The following is a 19,738-nucleotide window of genomic DNA, read 5'->3' as shown; positions in this document are numbered from 1 at the left end:
CCTGGCTTTGCTGGATGTTAACTACAATGAGAATGTCCCCAGAAAAGCTATCAGACATAGGCAAAAAAAGCCTGCTTTTAAAGGACCCATGCACAAATTCACCCATTTCAGAAAACAACCTAAAATCACCAGAAATAAAGGTGCACAGTCCTTTGGTGAAAAGAGACTCACTTGATCACCTCTGGGTGCATCTTGGTGAGAGGTGAGATCTCTCCAGGGACTGAGACATTGGCAGCAGCCATTATTGTGACCTAGTAATGGTATGCTGACAGAGATGCTGGGAGAAGCCATTGGAGTTCTTCCCCTGGCCTATTAGCACAGGGGTCTGGCCTACTCACTGGAGCACTGATTTATTCTAGCTCAGCCAGGGCAGATGGCCTGCCATAGGAACTGGCCCCACCCAACAGCAAGCCCTCAGGCAACTTGTGAGCCCACATATGTGGGATCCTTGGAACCTCTGCAGGTGGGTGAATGGATCGGCCTCTGCACTGCAGGCTGTGCATGAGGGGCTGGCCTGCATTGGTGGAGTGTGTGGGGCCTGTGCAGTGGGGCAATGGGTCCACTTCAGTGGGTTGGGGCATGTGCATAGGGCAGGACTGTGTTGATGGGTTGTGTGGCCATCTGGGTGATGGGACTTGTCAGCTACAGAGACTGGTGCTTCTCAAACAGCCACATAAGTGCTTGGCCCCAACTTCACATACTGAAATAACTGGGTGCTCCGATGCTGGTGGTGGGCCCCCTCAGCTGCAACCCTGTGAGAGTTGGTAATTGCCTTGCAGGCTGGAGACATACAGCAATTGTAAGCCCCTTAACCTAGCATCCAGCCATGCTCAGGGTCTGCTCACTTAATAGAAAAGTTGCAACAAGGATGTACTATTTGACCTTGCAGTGAACAGTGCTGGGGCTCCCTACACCCAATAAAGTGACTGAAAGAATCATAGCAGGAACACACAGCTGAGCATTACAACCTGCTGGCCAGGGGAACAGCCAAGCCTCCCTGGGCACCTGCAGCAAGAGCAAAAATGCCATAACAGAAGAACACACATAGCCCACACAGGCAATCGTCCTGGAACATTTGGAACTGGTGATGAGAGGAAAGCACACTGCTAGGCCACATAGGACATCTCTTACATAAAACCAACTCTCCAAGGTGGGGAGACATAACTGACCTACCTAATACATAGATATAAGTGGAGGGAAAGAGGCAAAGTGAGGAGACAAAAAATGCATTCCAAGAAAGGGAACAGGATAAAACCCTAGAAAAAGAACTAAATGAAACAGAAATAAACAATTGACCCAACAAAATGTTCAAAGAGTCAAAAGGATGCTCACTGATCTTGGGAGAAGGATGAATGAACTCAGTGAGAACATCAAGAAAGAATTGGAAAATATCAAAAAGAATCAATCATAAATGAAGAATACAATCCTGGAAATGTAATAATTCACTACAGGAACTCAATAGGAGAGACAATGATACACAAGAATAGATCAGCGAGCTGGATGAAAGACTAGAGGAAGTGACCCAAGCTGAACAAATAAAAGAAAAAAGAATTAAAAAGAACAAGGACAGTCTAAGGAACCTCTGGGACAACATCAAATGCACTAACATCCATATTATGAGTGTCCCAGAAGGAGAAGAGAGAGACAAAGGGGCAGAGAATCTACCTGAAAAAATAATAGCTGAAACTTTCCTAACCTAAGGAAGGGAATAGACATCCACTTACAGGAAGCACAGAGAGCACCAAACAAGATAAACCCAAAGAGGCCCACAGCAAGACACATTATAAGTAAAATGTCAATGACTAAAGATAAAGAGAGAATCCTAAAAGCAGCAAGAGAAAGGCAGAAAGTTACATACAAAGGAAATCCAATAGGCTATTGGCTGACTTCTCAGCAGAAACCTTACAGGCTAGAAGGGAGTGGCACAATATATTTAAAGTGCTGAAAGGAAAAAACCTGCAGCCAAGAATACTCTACCCAGCAAGGTTATCATTCAGAATGGAAGGAGAGGTAAAATGTTTCCCAGAGAAGCAAAAACAAAAGAGATTATCACCAAGTAGCCAGCTTTAGAAGAAATGCTAAAGGGACTTATTTGAGTGGAAAAGAGAAGAATACAAATAGGAGTAAGAAAACTATGAAAAAAGGCAACAAAATCACTGGCAAAGCCAAATATTCAATAAAGGTAGCAGATCACCCACCTATGAAGCTAATATGAAGATCAAAAGACAAAAGTTCTAAAATTATCCATTTCCATGATAAGAGGGTAACAGATACACATGTACAAAAAAAGGAGGTTAGATATGATATCAAAAACATAAAATGCAGGAGGCGAGGAGTAAAAGAATAGAGCTTTTAGCAAGAGGTCAAACTAAAGAGACCATCAACTTAATATAGATTGCTATATAACTAGGTTATTCTATATGAACGTGATGGCAATCACAAGCCAGAAACCTGCAATAAATACACAAAAAATTAAGACAAAGGAGCCCAAACATAATACTAAAGAAAGCCATCAAACCACAAGGGAGGAGAGCAAGAGAAGGAGAAAGGAACAGAGAACTACTAAAACACCCAGAACAAAAGGAAAAAAATGGCAATAAGGACATTCTTATCAATAGCTACTTGAAATGTCAATGGACTAAATGTTCCAATCAAAAGGCATAGGGTGGTGGATTGGGCAAAAAAACGAGACCCATATATATGCTGCATACAAGAGACACACTTCAGACCTAAAGACACTCACAAACTGAAAGTGAAGGGATGGGTAAAAATACTACATGCAAATGGCAATGAAAAGAAAGCTGGGGTAACAATACTTATATCACACAAAATAGACTCTAAAACAAAAACTGTAACAAGAGGTAAAGAAGGGCACTACATAATGATAAAGGGAACAACTCCACAGGAGGATATAACACTTGTGAATATCTATGCACTCAACATAGGAGCACCTAAATATATAAAGCAATTATTAACAGACATAAAAGGAGAAATAGACAGAAACACAATAATAGTAGGAGACTTTAAGACTCCACTTACACCAATGGACAGATCAGCCAAACAGAAGACCTATAAGGAAACATTAGTCTTAAATGACACATTAGGCCAGTTGGACTCAGTCCATAGGTACAGAACGTTCTATCCAAAAACTGAAGAATACACTTCTTTTCAAATGCAAATGGACCATTCTACAAAATAGGTCACATATTAGACCACAAAACACGTCTCAATAAATTTAAGAAGATTGACATAATACCAAGTATCTTTTCTGGCCACAAAGGTATGAAACTAGAAATCAACTGCTGGAAGAAAATTAGAAAAGCCACAAATATGTGGAGATGGAAAAAAAATGCTACCGAACAATGATTGGGTCAATGAAGAAATCAAAAGTGAAACCAAAAGTACCTGGAGAAAAATGAAAAGGAAAATACGACATGCCGATATTTATGGGATGTAGCAAACGTGGTGGTTCTAAAAGGAAAGTTTATAGCAATGCAGACCTACCACCTCAGCAAACAAGAAAAATCTCAAATAAACAATCTAACAGTGCATGTAAAGGAACTGCAAAAAGAAGAGCAAACAACGCCCAAAATCAGTAGAAGGAAGGAAATAATAAGAATCACGTCAGAAATAAATGAAATAGAGACTTAGAAAAACATAGAAAGAAATCAATGAAGTGAAGAGTTGGTTCTTTGAAAAGATAAACAACATTGGCAAACCTTTAGCTAGACCCACCAAGAAATAAAGAGAGAATTCTCAAATAAATAAAATCAGAAATGAAAGAGGAGAAATTACAACAGATCTCAGAAATATAAAAGATCATAAGAGAATACTACAAAAAGCTATACGCCAACATATTGGATAAATTCCTAGAATTATACAACCTTCCAAATCTGAGTCAAGAACAAATAGAGAATTTGAATAAACCAATCACCGGTAAAGATATCAAAACAGTATTCAAAAACCTCCCTCAAAATAAAAGTCCAGGACCGGATGGTTTCCCTAGAGAATTCTACCAAACATTCAAAGAAAACTTAATACCTATCCTTCTCATAGTCTTCCAAAAAATTGAAGAGGAGGGGTGGCTTCCTAACTCATTCTATGAAGCCAACATTACCTTGATACCCAAACTGGACACGGAAAAGAAGAAAATTACAGGCCAGTATCACTGATGAGCATTGATGCAAAAATTCTCAACAAAATACTAGCAAATCAAATACAATACATTAAAAAGATCATCCACCATGATCAAATGGAATTTATTCCAGGGATGCAGGGATAGGTCGACATCTGCAAATCAATCAACATGAAACACCACTTTAACAAAATGAAGAATAAAATCACAGGAGCATCTCAATATATGTAGAGAAAGATTTGACAAGATACAGCATATATTTGTGTTAAATACCCTGAATATAGAAGTAAAGTACCTTATCATAATGAAGGCCATATATGACAAACCCACAGCTAATATTCTCAGTGGAGGAAAACTGAAAGCTCTCCCTCTTAAGGACAGGAACCAGAGAAGGATGCCCACTTTCACCACTCTTATTTAACATAGTATTGGAAGTCCTATCCAGAGCAATCAGGCAAGAAAAAGAAATAAAAGGGATTCAAATTGGAAAGGAAGAAGTGAAGCTGTCACTATTTGCAGATGACATAATTTTATATATAGGAAACCCTAAGGAATACACCAAGCACAACTAGAAGGGCCTACTACTAGAATATACAACTATGTACTAGGGGGCTTTGGGGAGCAGAAGAAGAAGAAGAAGGAGAAGAAGGAGAAGATTGTCAACAGATGTTGGCTCAGGTGCCAATCTTTAAAAAAAAGTTAAAAAAAGAGAATCCACCAAAAAACTTTTAGAAATAATACAGTAATACAGTAATGTTGCAGGATACAAAAATCAGTTGTGTTTCTATACACTTAGAAGAAATTAGCAGGGAGAGAAATTAAGAATGCAATCCCATTTACAATTGCAACAAAAAGATAAAATATCTAGGAATAAACTTAAGCAAGAAATTGAAAAACCTATAGTATAAAAACTATAGAACATTATTGAAACAAACATAAGAAGACACAAAGAAATGGAAAGATATTCTGTGCTCTTGGATTGGGAGAATTAACATAGTTAAAATGTCCATACTTCCAAAGCGATCTATAGATTCAATGCAATCCTTATCAAAGTTCCAATGACAGTCTTCACAGAAATAGAACAAAGAATCCTAAAATTTGTGTGGAACAACAAGTGATCCCAAACAGCCAAAGGCATCCTGAGAAAAAAGAGCAAAGCTGGAGGTATCACACTCTGTGACTTCAAAATATACTACAAAGCTATAGTAATCAAAACAGCATGGTACTGGCACAAAAATAGACACACAGGTCAATGGAACAGAATTGAGAGCCTAGACATAAACCTATACATCTATGGACAGCTAATTTTCAACAAAGGAGCCAAGAACCATACAGTGGAGAAAGGAAAGTCTCTTCAATAAATGGTTTTGGGAAAACTGGACAGCCACATGTAAAAGAATGAAAATAAGCCATTATCTTACACCATACACAAAAATTAACTCAAAATGGATTAAAGACGTGAATGTAAGACCAGAAACCATGAAACCTCTAGAAGAAAACATAAGCATTATGCTCTCTGACATCTGTCTTAGCAGTATGTTTTCAAGTACGATGTCTGACCAGGCAAGGGAAACAACAGAAAAAAATAAACAGTTGGGACTACATCAAGCTAAAAAGCTTCTGCACAGCAAAGGAAACCACTAACAAAACAAAAAGACAACCTAATGAGTGGGAGAAGATATTTGCAAACCATATATTCGATAAGGGGTTAATATCCAAAGTATTTAAAGAGCTCATATATCTCAACAACAGAAACAGTAAGAACCCAATTAAAAACTGGGCAAAAGATCTGAACAGACATTTCTCCAAAGAAGATATACAGTTTTCCAACAGGTACATGAAATGATGTTCAGCATCATTAGTTATCATGAAATGCAAACCAAAACTACAATGAGATATCACCTCATGCATGTCAGAATGGATTGACCTTGAGGGTATTATGTTAAGTGAAATAAGTCAGAGGGGGAAAGTCAAATACCTTATGATCTCACTCCTAAATGAAGATAAAAACAACAACAAACAAACAGAGACAGAGATTGGAGTGGTGGTTACCAGAGGGGAATGGTGGTAGTAGGAGGGTGAAAGAAGTGATTAGGCATATGTGTATGGTGATGGATTGTAATTAGTCTTTGGGTGGTGAACATGATGTAATCTACATAGGATTTGAAATATAATGATGTACACTTGAAATTTATATAATGTTATAAACCAATGTTACCACAATACAAAAAAAGAAAGGAAATAGGTAATCTGACTCTATAACCATTAAAGAAATTAAATTCATAATTAAAATTTTGAAAAAGAAATGTCCATGCCCAGATGGTTTTTCTGTAGAATTCTACCAACCATTTAAAGAATAATTAACACCAATTTTACACAATGTCTTCTAGAAAGTAAAAGAAGAGGGAACATTTCTCAACTCCTTTTATGTGGCTAGTGATTATCTGACACTAAAACCAGACAAAAACAGTACAAAGTACTGACCAGTATGTCTCTTGAACTTAGGTGGAAAAAGCTTCAACAAATATAAGCAAATAGAATTCAGCAAAATATAAACATTTATACACCAAACCAAGGGGTGTTTATTCTAGGGATTCAAAGCTGGTTCAATATTCAAAAACCAATCAGGCTAATCCACCATATTAATGGATTAAAGAAGAAAAATCGTATGAGCATATTAGTCGATGGAGAAAAAGCATTTGACAAAATTCAAAACCAGTTCATAATTAAAATGCTCAGAAAAATAGAAATAAAAAGAAACTTCTTTAGCTTGATAAAGAGCATTTAAAGTAATCCGCACTTAACATTATACCTAATGGTGAAAAATGGAATGTTTTCCTCCTAAGATCAGGAACAATGCAAGGACATCCACTCTTATTCAATATACTATTGGAAGTTCAAGCTCTTGTAATAAAAAAAGAAAGAATAAGAGCCATATAGATTGCAAAAGAAGAAATAAACTAGACGCATTAGCAGATGACATAGTTGTCTACGTAGAAAATCCCATGTTGTTGCAAATGGCAAGATTTCACCTTTTCATGGATGAGTAGTATTCCATCGTGTATATACATATACATATATATATATATATATATATACGTATGTATTTATCTATATATACCATATCTTCTTTATCCATTCATCCGTTGATGGGCACCTAGGTTGTTTCCAAGTCTTGGCTATTGTAAATAATGCTGCAATTAACATAGGGGTGCATATACATTTTTGAAGTAGTGTTTTTGTGTTCTTTGGATAAATACCCAGGTGGACCTTTAGGGTATTATTGCTAAGCAAAATAAATCAGACAGAGAAAAATAAATACCATATGATTTCACTCAAATGTGAAAGATAAAAAAACCCCACAATAACACATAGATATAAACAGATTAGTGATTGCCAGTGGGGAAGGGGGTTTGGGGGTAAGGTGAAAGGGTTAAAGGGGGATATTTGTACAGTGATGGATGGAAACTATGCTTTTGTTGGTGAACACGATGTAGTCTATACAGAAGGTGAAATATAATGCTGTACACCTGAAATTTATGTTATAAACCAATGTTACCTCAATTTAAAAAAGCTATAATAAATTTTAAAAATGGAAAAAAAAGAAAAGAAACTTCCATGGAATATACAAAGAAACAAAACAAAACAAAACAAAAACTCCTCCTAGAAGTAACTAGTGAGTTCAGCAAGGTTGTGGATAAAATATCAACATACAAAAAACAATTGTGTCTCTAAATACTAACAGTGATCATGTGGAAGCCAAGATTAAGAGCACAATACTGTTTACAATTTCTCAAAAGAAAATGAAATACTTAAGTATAAACTTAACAAAACACGTGAAGTATGCTGAAAATAACAAAATGCCACTGAAAGAAATCAAAGAACAACTAAATATATACCATGTTCTTGGATCAAAAGACTCAACATAGTAAAGATTCCAATTCTTTCTAAATTGCCTAATGAAATTCCTTTAAAAATCCCAGCAAGGTCATTTGTAGACATACACAAGTGTATTATAAAATTTATATGGGAAGGTGAAGGACCTAGAATAGCCAAAATAATTTTGAAAAAGGTGAATAAAGTGTGAGGAGTCATTCTAGTTGATATGAGGCCTACTATATAGCTACACTAATCATGTCAGTGTGGTATTGATGGCGGAAAAGACATAGGGAACAGAATAGAGAATCTAGAAATAGACCCGCACAAATGTGCCCCTCTGATTTTTGACAAATGTGCCAAAGCAGTTTGATGGAGGAAGGATAGCCTTTTCAACAAATGGTGCTGGAGCCATTGGATATTCACAGGCAAAACAAACAAACAGACAAAACAACCTTTCCCTAAATCTCACATCTTACATACAATTAACTCAAATTGTGTTATGGAATTAAATGTAGAATGTAAAAATGAAAAAGCATTAGGAAAAACGTAGGAGAATCTTCAGGACCTAGGGCTAGGCAAGGAGTTCTTAAATTTGACACCTAACTATGATCCATAAAAAGAAAAATTGATAAGTTGGATCTTTTCAAAGTAAAAAAGCTTTAGTTCTGTGAAAGATCCAGTTAGGAAGCTGAAAAGACAGGTAACATACTGGGAGAAAATGTTCGAAAGCCACATACATGACAAAGGACTTGTATGTAGAAAATATAAAGGACTCTCAGAAGTCAACAGTAAAAAAAACCCAAATAAAAAATTGACCAAAGAAATGAACAGACATTCTGTTGAATAGGTTATGCAGATGGCACATAAGCACATGAAAAAATTTTCATTTTTAGCCATTAGGGAAATGCAAATTAAAACCACAATGAGAAATCACTACCCAGAATGGCTTAACAAAACAAAAACCAACTGATATCATTAAATGCTAGTAGGATGCAGGGAAACTAGATCACTTAATACATAGCTGGTGGGAATGTAAAAATGGTACAGCCAGTCTGTAACAGTATGGCAGTTTCTTATGAAAACTAAACATATAGTTGTATTATGTCCCAGCAATTGCACTTTGGGGCATTTATTTCAGAGAAATGAAAACGTAAGTTCACACAAAAATGTGTATACAAATGTTCATAGAAGCTTTATTTGTAATAGCCAAAAACTGGAAACAACCAAGGGTCTTTCAAAGGGTGAATCATTAAACTATGGTGCATCCATACCATGGAATACTACTGAGCAATCAAGAGAAACAAACTGTTGATACATGCAACAAGTTGGATGGATCTTAAGAGAATAATGCTAAGTGAAAAAAGCCAAGGTTGAAAGGTTTCATTCTTTATGATTCCACTTACATAACATTTTTGAAATGACAAAATTATAGAGATGGAGAACAGATGAGTGGTGGTGAGGATTGTGGCAGGAAGTGAGATAGGTTGGCCGTAAAAGGGTAGCATGATGGAATTTGTGATGGAACTGTTCTGTATGTTGACTGTGGTCGTGGTTACAAAATCCACAGATGTGAGAAAATTCATAGAACTAAATACACACACATATCTTCATATCTACACATAAGTGAGACCATGTAAAACCGGTGAAATCTGAATGTGGTTGGTAGATTATATCAACATTAATTTCCTGATTGTGATATTGTACTATAGTTATGTAAGATGCTACCATTGGGGGAGACTGGGTGAAGTGTATATATGATCAGTGTGTTTTTTTTACGTGTGAGTCTTCAGTTATCTCTAAATAAAAATGAAAAAAATAACTTTGTCGTGTCTTTTTCTAGCTTAAAAATTCTGTAAGTCTTTCCCATTCACTTTTTTTTTTAAAAAGATTGGCACCTGAGCTAACATCGGTTGCCAGTCTTCTTTTTTTTTTCTTCTTTTCCCCAAAGCCCCCCAGTACATAGTTGTATGTTCTAGATGTAGGTCCTTCTGGTTGTGCTATGTGGGACACTGCATCAACATGGCTTGATGAGCGACGCCATATCCACACCCAGGAACCAAACCGGCAAAACCTTGGGCCGCCGAAGCTGAGCACGTGAACCCAATCAGTCGGCCATCGGGCTGGCCCCTCCATTCCCTTTTGTTAACCTCTTCTTTAAGGCTCTACACAGTTTCTCCGAATTCTACATGTTTAACTTTGTTACTCACTGTCTGCTTCAGACAGACTAATAAACTCACCATTTCTAAAATAAAAACATGTTTTACAAAAAACAGTGTTGTATTACCTCCGTGTCTTTCATTAAGCAGTAGTAGTTCTTTGCCTAGAATGCCCTAAACAGCTTATTCTTTGTCAATCCAAATTCTATGTAAAATGTAGGGCTAGAATCAAGGTTCTCAGTTAATTATTTTTTTAGAGTATTTTAGTTAATAGTGTGGTCTGTCTCCTCTGAATTTCTGTAACTCGTGCCACTTATTTGACGTTTAGTTATACGTATGTTTGTATTGCTTAACTTTTTTTCTGCCTAATTAGAATGTAAGCTATTTGAATACAGAGACCATGTCTATATGCTCATGTGATGAAAGAAGATGGAAGGAGATTGAAAAACGTCTTCCTTATTTATTGTTTGCTACAAATGCCTTGTATGAAGGGCTGATGGAAATAATTACTTGATGAAAACAAACTTTTATGGTACTGCTATCTATTTTATGTATTATCTTGATTCACGTACCTATGCTTTTCATTTTTTAGTGGTACTATCCTTTTAAGCCACTCAGAAATGAAACGTTTAAGTCTTCTTTTAAAAAATTAAGCTATTGGGGCTGGCCCCGTGGCCGAGTGGTTAAGTTCGCGCGCTCCGCTGCAGGCGGCCCAGTGTTTCGTCGGTTCGAATCCTGGGCGCGGACATGGCACTGCTCGTCAGACCACGCTGAGGCAGCGTCCCACATGCTACAACTAGAGGAACCCACAACGAAGAATACACAACTATGTACCGGGGGGCTTTGGGGAGAAAAAGGAAAAAATAAAATCTTAAAAAAAAAAAAAAATTAAGCTATTTATATTTAATTGTAAAACTAAAAAGCCACAAATGTTTAAGTTCAAACATTATAAGAGACTATTCAATTGAATGAAAAGTAAAAATTTTCTTTCCAGTGACCTTTATTCTCACTTCCTAAAAGCAGCCACAGTTAATTTGTGTGTGTGTGTGTGTGTATGTGTGTAAGATTAAGACTTTTAGAAAATTTCTGGATAAATACAAATATTTATGTACATATAACTTTATACACGTAGGCTTGAAATATATACTAGTTTATATCTTACTTTGGACATGAATCTATGTATGCATAGATAGATCAGTGTAGTTCTTTACTGAAAGCATTATCTTTCTGTATAGTAATTTATTAAGTCAGTTCCCTATTAATAGACATTTAGGGCTTTTCCTGTTTTAGTTATTACAAACAGCGTTGCTTATATCTTTGGGCACTAATATGAGTCTGTATGAAGGGTAAATTGTTAGAAATGGAGCTGCTCTATGAAGGGTTTGTGTATTTAAAATTTTTGGCAGTGTTGCCATATTGCCCTTCAGAAAGGTGGTACTAGTTCATCCAGTCACCTGTTTCCCCACACCCTGGCCAATACCATGCATTATCAAACTTAAATCTTTGCCAATATGGTATATGGAAAAGAATAACCTTATTTTAATTTGCATTTCTGTAATTATGAGTGGAAGTTGAGTATTTGATCATATACATATTGGCTATTTGCATTTTTTCCCTGTGGGCTGATTATATGTCATATCTTTGGTCATCTTTTATTTATTTATAAAATCTTTGTATTTTAAAGAAATTGGGTCTTTCCTGTCATATGAGTTGCAACTATTTTTTTCTAGTTGTCAGTTGTCTGTTGACTTTAGGAGTTTTTAATGCAGAAGTTTTAAAATTTCATTGATATCAGATTTAACAATCTTTTCCTTTCTGACTTCTAGGCTGCAATTTATTTTGATTCTTTAGTTTCCATATAGTTATATGAATATATAAATATATATATCATTTGTCTTTCTTGAACAACTGCTTATGATCGTTTATTTTTCTTTCCTTTCACTGTGACCTCCCTAGTCTAGGGTTTCATTTAATTTCTGTAATAGCCTCTGATTAGTTCCTGGTACATCTACATTAAGTCTCTCATTCCCTTAATCTGTCTTCCAAACTACTGCCAAAGTAACTTGCCTAAAACTTATGTGCTGTCTTACTGCCGCTTCAGATCCATTCTTTACCCTTCTGTATACCCTGTTTTTCACGCTGGGAATCTGGTCTATGGGGACTCTGTCTGTGGGCTTTCAAGCCCTTTGTTTTCAGTTGGATTCTGCCCATGGAGAACACTGGCCAGATATTAGAGAGAGAGAGAGGGAGGAAAGTAAGGGTAGGATGTTTCTTCTTCAGGGTCTCTCCCTGTGGGGTTGCCAAGGGCTGGGTACCATGGCAAGGCCATAGCTCCTACCATGGAAAGCTGTAGTTCTGATCAGCAGCCCTTCTCCACAGCTTTCTCTAGGTTTCTGTCATTGCTCCCTCTCCTGGCCACTTCTGGCCTATGGGAAGTAATGGTTTCGTTGATGTTAATAGCCTCTGGAGACTGGACTGTTTTTGTGGTTTTGCTATATCGTGCCCATGTCTTTGCAAACAGTCCCTTTATTAAAGTCTTCTTAAGTTATCCAGTTTGACTATGCATTTATTTCTTGCCAAATCGCGACTGATAAATCATTTAACTTTTTACAAAAACCTGCTATGAATGACAGATAGAAGGTACCCTGTTTTAATTGGTGTTCATTTCTGCTGTCATCATCAGTGAAGTTTTGAGGAGTAGCGGTGGGTGTGATTATTAAGATTCAAACTATATCTCTTCATTAATTAAAAAAATATTTATGTTCTGTGATGGTTAATTTTACATGTTGACCTGGCTGGGCTATGGTGCCTAGATAATTGGTCAAACGATACTATAGATGTTTCTATTTTGGATGAGATTAACATTTAAACTGGTGGATGTTGAGTAAAGCAGATTACCCTCCATAGTGTGAGTGGGCCTTATCCAATCAGTTGAAAGCCTTAATAAAACAAAGACTGTCCTTTGAGAAAGAAGGAATTCTCCCAGCAGACTGCTTTTGCACTTGGACTGCAACTCCTCCCTGGGTCTTCAGCCTACTGGCCTACCCTGTAGATTTTGGATTTACTAGGCTTCAACAATCATTTGAACCAATTCCTTAAAATAAATTTCATTGTCTCTCCCTCTCTCTATATGTATACACATACATGCATATGTATGTACACACACAAACACAGACACACGTCCTATTGATTCTGTTTCTCTGGGGAAGTCTGACTAATATATGTACCCAAAACACCTAATATGTGCCAAGAGCTGTCATTCACATTCAGAATATGTCAGAGAACAAACAAAGCAAAGAAACATCACTGGTTTGATGGAATGTATATTCTAGTAAATGGGGGAGGCAGGCAATAAATAAAATGAGCATAATAAAAAAGTAAATTATGTAATGTGCTAATAGGTGATAAATGTATGGAAACAAGAAAAAGAGCAGTGAAAATGGGGATTGGGATACCAAGGGTGGGGGTAGCAGTTGGGGTTTTATATACAGTAAGTTGTTTAGACCTTACTGAGAAATTAGTATTTAAGCAAATGCTTGAAGATGAGAGAATTAGCCATATTAATATTTTGGGTAAGAGCATTCTAGGCAAAGGGAACAGCCAGGACAAAGGCCCAAAAGGCAGAGCATGTTGAAGAAAAATCATGCAGACCAGTGTGGCTGGAGCAGAAACAGTGAGGAGAGAGTAGAAGGAGATGAAGTCAGAAAGTAACGGGGCCAGATCATATAAGAACAAATAAATGGAAGACCCTTTATGCCTTTAAAAAAAATGTGGTTTTTATTCTGATTATCCCTAAGGAGATACTGGGTTTTGATCAGAGAAGTAACATGATCTGACTTAATGTTTTAAAACGATTGCTCTGACTGCTGTATTGCAAATTGACTATAGAGGGTCAAGATTAGAAGCAGGGAGTCCAATTAGGAGACTTTTGCAAGAAGCCATGCAAGAGATGATGGTGGTTCACATCAGGGTAGTGGGTGCAGTAGAGTTGGTAAGTGCTGAGATTCTGGATATGTTTTGAAGGTAAAGTCAGTCAGCTTTCTTGAATGGATTGGATGTAGGGTGTGAGAAAAAGAGAAGAGTCGAGAATAAGTTCAAAGCTTTTGGCCCAAGCAGCCAGAAGGATGAAATTGCTGTGACCTTCACTCGGGTAGGCTGGTGAAGCCGGTTTTGAGGAGGAAGACCAAGGATTCTGTTTTGAAGATACTGATTTTGAGATGTCAGGAATGTTGTAGGCATATTTGAGTAGGCTGTTACATATATATTTTGGTGTTTTGGAGAGAGGTGTGTGCTGGAAATAGGAATTGGGATGTTGTTTGTGTATAGATGGAACTTAAGAGTAGATAGATCATGAAAAGAGTGAGTGTAAATCGAGAAGAGAGGATAGGGACTGATCTCTGAGGTCTTTCCAGCATTAAGAAATCTGAGACAAGATGAGGGCTAGCAAAGGGGAATGAGGAGGAGTGACCTAGTGAGGTAGAAAGAAAACTACTGGATTGTAGTGTCCTAGGAGACAAGTGAAAAAAGTGTGACTATGAGAAGGTCTGATCAAATGCTCTGGATAGGTCAAGAGGGTGAGGTCTGAGAATTCACCAATGGATTCGGAAAGAAATGTCATTGTTGACCTTGAGAAAAGCAGTTGTTATGAGACGTCTCTGGTCAGAGAGCAATTGGAGACAACAACCAAAGACAACTCTTTGCAGTGATTTTGCTGCAAAAGGGAGAAAAAAATAGCATAGTAGCTGGGGAAGAAGCTGGGGACAAAATAAGGATTTTATAAATTAGGAAAAATAATAGAATGTTTATATGCTAGTAGGAATGATCCAATAAATAGGAAAAGATTTATGATATAAAGAAACAAAGGAGACTTGCTGGGACAATATCCTTGAATAAGTGAGAGAAGATGGCATAGGAGCTTGGATAATTCATTTATGAAACTAGGTAGGAAGGCAGAGTATCAGGGTGCAGATGCTGATAGAGGGCAGATGTGGTGTAGGAGCCTGTGGAAATCATCCTTTGATTGGTTGAGTCTTCTCAGGGAAGTAGAAAGATCGTCAGCTGAGAATGAGGATAGGATAGGAGAGGCGAGGAGAGAGATGAGGATTTTCAATAGTCATTAAGTGGAGGAGTGAATGGATTAGGGTATCCTTTAATTACCTGGTGATATTTAAAGCCTACTTGAAATCATGAATTTAAAATAAGATGTCTCTGTAGTACTTAGTTGTCTCTCTCCAGTTTAGCTCCACAGTTATTTTTAGTACTCCATCTATTGTAATGAATCATTCATAAAATCACCCCTAGCCAGCCATATAGAGTACAAGAAACTATTTTATTACAGTGTCAGATATTTTAGGAAAACATGTATAATTCAGTTTTACCAGGTTTATTAGGAATACTTAGTATAGCTTTATTTCCTTGGCTTGCTATACTTTTTTGTCCATTGCTTTGATGTCAGCCCTCTTAGTCTATTCACTTTTTATTCAATGGTATTAGTTCCACTCTGCTTTTATTTTCCATCCAAGTTATAATTTTCCTTTTGTAAGTTTCTTTTGTACTAGAGAAAAAAAGGTGTGTTGTGTGTGTGTGTGTTTTAAATCTATATTCTTGATGCATGCACCGTCTTGTTCCTGGTGAAAATACCAAAAATATGAAGAACCAAGATAATATGAGCACCAACTAATTAGAATAGATATTAGCACGGGAGCAGGGTGCTGCATACTGTTTGTTGTGCCAAAGATTACTTCTTTAGGTGCTGGATCCTGGGAAGATTGAGGTGCCAGGGCAGTTGGATACACTTGAAGGGCTCAGGGTAGCGCTATTTACCAACTGGATCAGGAGAATTTCAATGATACTGTCATACCACTGTTTGAATATCTGTATGAATATCAGCCCTTTTTCTCCCAGGGAGAGGTCTGCATGAACAAAATTTATTTTTTAGTATATTTGATTCGTAATCTTCATAAACTTCATAATCTGCCCAACTCTTTCCCAATTCATTCAACTAAATTTCCTTGGTATTTTCTATCTCCTTTCATTGTTATATCTGAGAAACTATTTTGTTAAGCAGTGCTTTTATTTACGTGATTGTCAAGCAGTGATGCAGTCCAAAAGAGCAGCACAGTGGTAGCCATGAGATTGGCTTGTCATACTTCCATATATTAGGCCGGTAAGGAGACAATGGGCACAAATAAAGCATTATTACTCACAGACAGCAAGAGCAAGATCAGCATGGTGTCAGCTGCTGATGTTCCTAGTTCCATAGGAGTACACGAAGCAGCAGGGACCAGATGACAGACCAGACAAGTGATTTGTTGCTCTGCCGTGTAGAAACAAAATCTAAACTACAGCTGTGCAGCTTTATAGATTTATGCAGGAGCCTTCAACTGTGCTCTAAGGAAAAGAGGGATAGAAAGTTCTGTAGTCAACTGAAATTGGGGAGATAGATGAGAAATGGGCTGTGTCAGTCTTCCACAAGAAAGCAATGAGAAACTGCCTCATGGAGACTTACCACCAGGCTTCTCTTCTCTTTCTCCAGGAGAAATTGCAGGGCATTCTGCTAAGATTTCGGTCTGACCGCTGTCAAACCTTGCCTATGTAGCTTATGTGGACCTGTATAATGTTGACCGAGTGCCATGGTAGAGCTATTTCCTTATAGCAGTGAGTCTCAAATGAGGGCTATTTTGAGCCCTACAGGATATTTGTCTGTAGACATTTTGGTTGTCACAACTCAAGAGTAGGGGGATGCTGCTGGCACTTTCTTGGTAGATGTCAGTTCTGCCCACAATAAGGAAATTATTTAAAAGGTCAGTAGTGCTGAGGTTGAGAAACCCTGTTTTACAGTTATTTCTTCCTTTGTTACTTCTTTTTTGTTCTCCATTGTTTGGCAGTGAATCATACATTTAGTAATTTTTATTATGAATTAATTAATGATTCATTACAAATTTATTAATAATAATCTATTAATTTTATCATTCATGAAGTCTTCCCTGAAAGACTGTTATTTCAAGATCAGAAGCAGTCACACATCTATGTATTTCCTATCACATGTAATAAACAGTAAATAAATATGTAATTTTTGTGAATATCTGAGTTAAATCAACTCCAACTGATTTGTTCTGTTATTCTGTTATCCTGAGCCATATCTGGTACAGTAACCTATTGAAGTAAAATTTTGCATTTATAAACAGCCATATTTTGCATTAAACATATACAAAACACTTTTATTTTATAGTGTTAAAATAGGAAGTACTCATAATTAGGAGGGACTGCTATTTACTATGCAATTACTTTATTGATATCTCTGTCTGTCAATGACTAGACTGAAAGGAATGAAAGAACTGGTACTTGACTTGGCTCCAATGGGTGCTGCATAACTAGATCTTGGTCCAGAGGTTCAGCTACATTCACTTGAGCTACATATTGTGAGGCACAAAAGTAGATTTAGATTATATATTAATATTAATAACTGAAATTTAAGTGTCTGATGTATGCTAGGTATTTTCCTAGTAACTTTACATGTATTCTTTGATCTTTACAACTACTTTATGAGATAGGTGCTCTAAGTCGCCAATTTTAATAGATGAAGAAAATTAAGTTCAGAGAGGTTAAGTAACTTACCCAAGGTCACATAATTAGTAAGTCAGTAGAGCAGGTTTTGAGCCAAGCAGTTTGACTCTAGAACTTGTGCTCTTAATGATTACACCACTAATAATACATTGGTAAAAAGAAATCTCATATTTTTACCCAATTTACTTTTGCTATTTTTGTTGTTAATGTTGTTGGTATACCTAATTATGTTCATGCAATATATAGAATTCATAGAATTACGTAGTTTTATTTTTATATTTATTTACTTGTTACTAATTAACTTACCTTAATGTCTGTGAATAATATTTAAGAATATGTTACATTTTGTTTTACAAACTGCCTATCTCTAGAGCATGTGTTCTAGTTCTTAAGTGTAGTTTAAATTCTTATTCTTTGATAATAAATAAATGTTTTATTTATTGAAATTTTAACAGAGATAGTGAAAAGCCATCAGATGCAGTACAACGTCACGAACATGTAAAGCAGAAAATTGAAGGTGATAATATTTTATACATGTTTAGCATTTAGCATTAGGGTTTCCTAAATACATTACCACTTTGAGACTTATAGTTTAAAATTTATAGCCATAAAAAGTATACAATAGTAAATTTTAAAAGATATTCAATAGTGAGTTTTATATTTTCAATAAAGTTATGTTTTGGGTTCTGGGAGTGTACAAAATGAATAAAACTTGGTTGTGACCCCCATAAAATCCACAACTTAGTAAGGACAAAAGCACATGTTGTGGAATTTTGATATAGTGTAATGCATGCTAAAAGTATGTGTAATTTGCAGAGTCCACAGAAAGAAGCCAATTTGTTCAACCTGAGGGAGTTAGGTAGATTTTATGCAACCTAAACGGATAAGTAGGATTTAGTCAAACAAAGAATGCAGATATTTGTAAGAAGAGAATATAGCATGAACAAATAGCATGAATAGAGAATTACAACTGGAATGGTGTTAGAGTATGAAGCAATAGGTAGGGATAAGGTAGGAGAGAGCCTTGTCAGAGAGATTGGATGCTGTGCTAAGGAATTTGGTTTTTCATATACAATAGGGAATTGAAGATTTTTTGTAGGAAAGAGATGTTATTGGACTTAATTTTAAAGAGATTTTTCTGGCCACATTGTAGGAGCTAGATTTGGGTACTGTGAGTAAGAAGGGAAAGTTATTGCTGTATCTTAGATGTGTGATAAGTGCTTATATTAGACCACAGGTAAATGAGAAGAAAGGGGCAGATTTGAGAAATATTTACTGGTAAAACTGGCAAAACTTGGTGATTGGATATGAAAGGAACCTCAGTTCCTTAGGTGATGGTAACATTAACTAAGAGAATATAAGAGGAAAAACAAGTTTTGTTGAGAAAATGATGAGTTCACGTGACTCAGTTGTTACACACATTCTTACAGATATTACCACTTGTTGCCTGAGTGGGAGGATCTACAGTGTTTGCAGCTCTATTGTTTTTTTTGAGTCTTCTTTCTCTTCAATGAGTTCTTAAGATAAAAACTCTGAAATTTAAACTCAATACATATAATTGATACTTGAAACTTATGACAAATTCACTATTGTTTCAGAATTCATAAAAACCCACTCAAGTGAAGAAGTTGTAGATGTTTCTGCAAGTGAGCCACGTAAGTTTCCACTCATTTAAGTATTGTTGTGTTAATAACCTCTGTTGAGTGCATTGATTTCCATAATTTTCTATAAAGTAATAATTACTAAGGTAACAACATAGATTCCCTGGAGTTTGGAGCCATATAATTGAGCTGGCTATCAAGGAAGTATTGAAATTCCAAGTTAAGGGTACATGCTACCAAAAATAGACTGATTTTTGAGGAGTACTATGATATCACTCGAAACAGAGGACTTTTAGTTGTGATTCGAATATTCTACTGAAATGTTGCAGGGGTGGCATGGCTTGAGGTGGAGCAGTTGTAAACTTAAGATATCATTTGTTGATTTTGTTACTATGACTTAA

General features: G+C 36.4%; 1 protein-coding gene across 1 annotated transcript in view; it reads left to right on the top strand.

Moving 5' to 3' along the window:
* Positions 1 to 19,738, top strand: part of CCDC7 (coiled-coil domain containing 7) — a 485,718-nt gene that overhangs the window by 59,537 nt on the left and 406,443 nt on the right. Inside the window, exons 7-8 of the mRNA XM_046679053.1 lie at positions 18,192 to 18,253; positions 19,335 to 19,391. Coding sequence (XP_046535009.1) covers positions 18,192 to 18,253; positions 19,335 to 19,391 — 119 coding nt within the window. The remainder of the gene's footprint in view (positions 1 to 18,191; positions 18,254 to 19,334; positions 19,392 to 19,738) is intronic.

Source organism: Equus quagga, chromosome 12, assembly GCF_021613505.1.
Source record: "Equus quagga isolate Etosha38 chromosome 12, UCLA_HA_Equagga_1.0, whole genome shotgun sequence".
NCBI lineage: Eukaryota > Metazoa > Chordata > Mammalia > Perissodactyla > Equidae > Equus > Equus quagga.
This window is presented reverse-complemented; position numbering and strand designations above follow the sequence as displayed.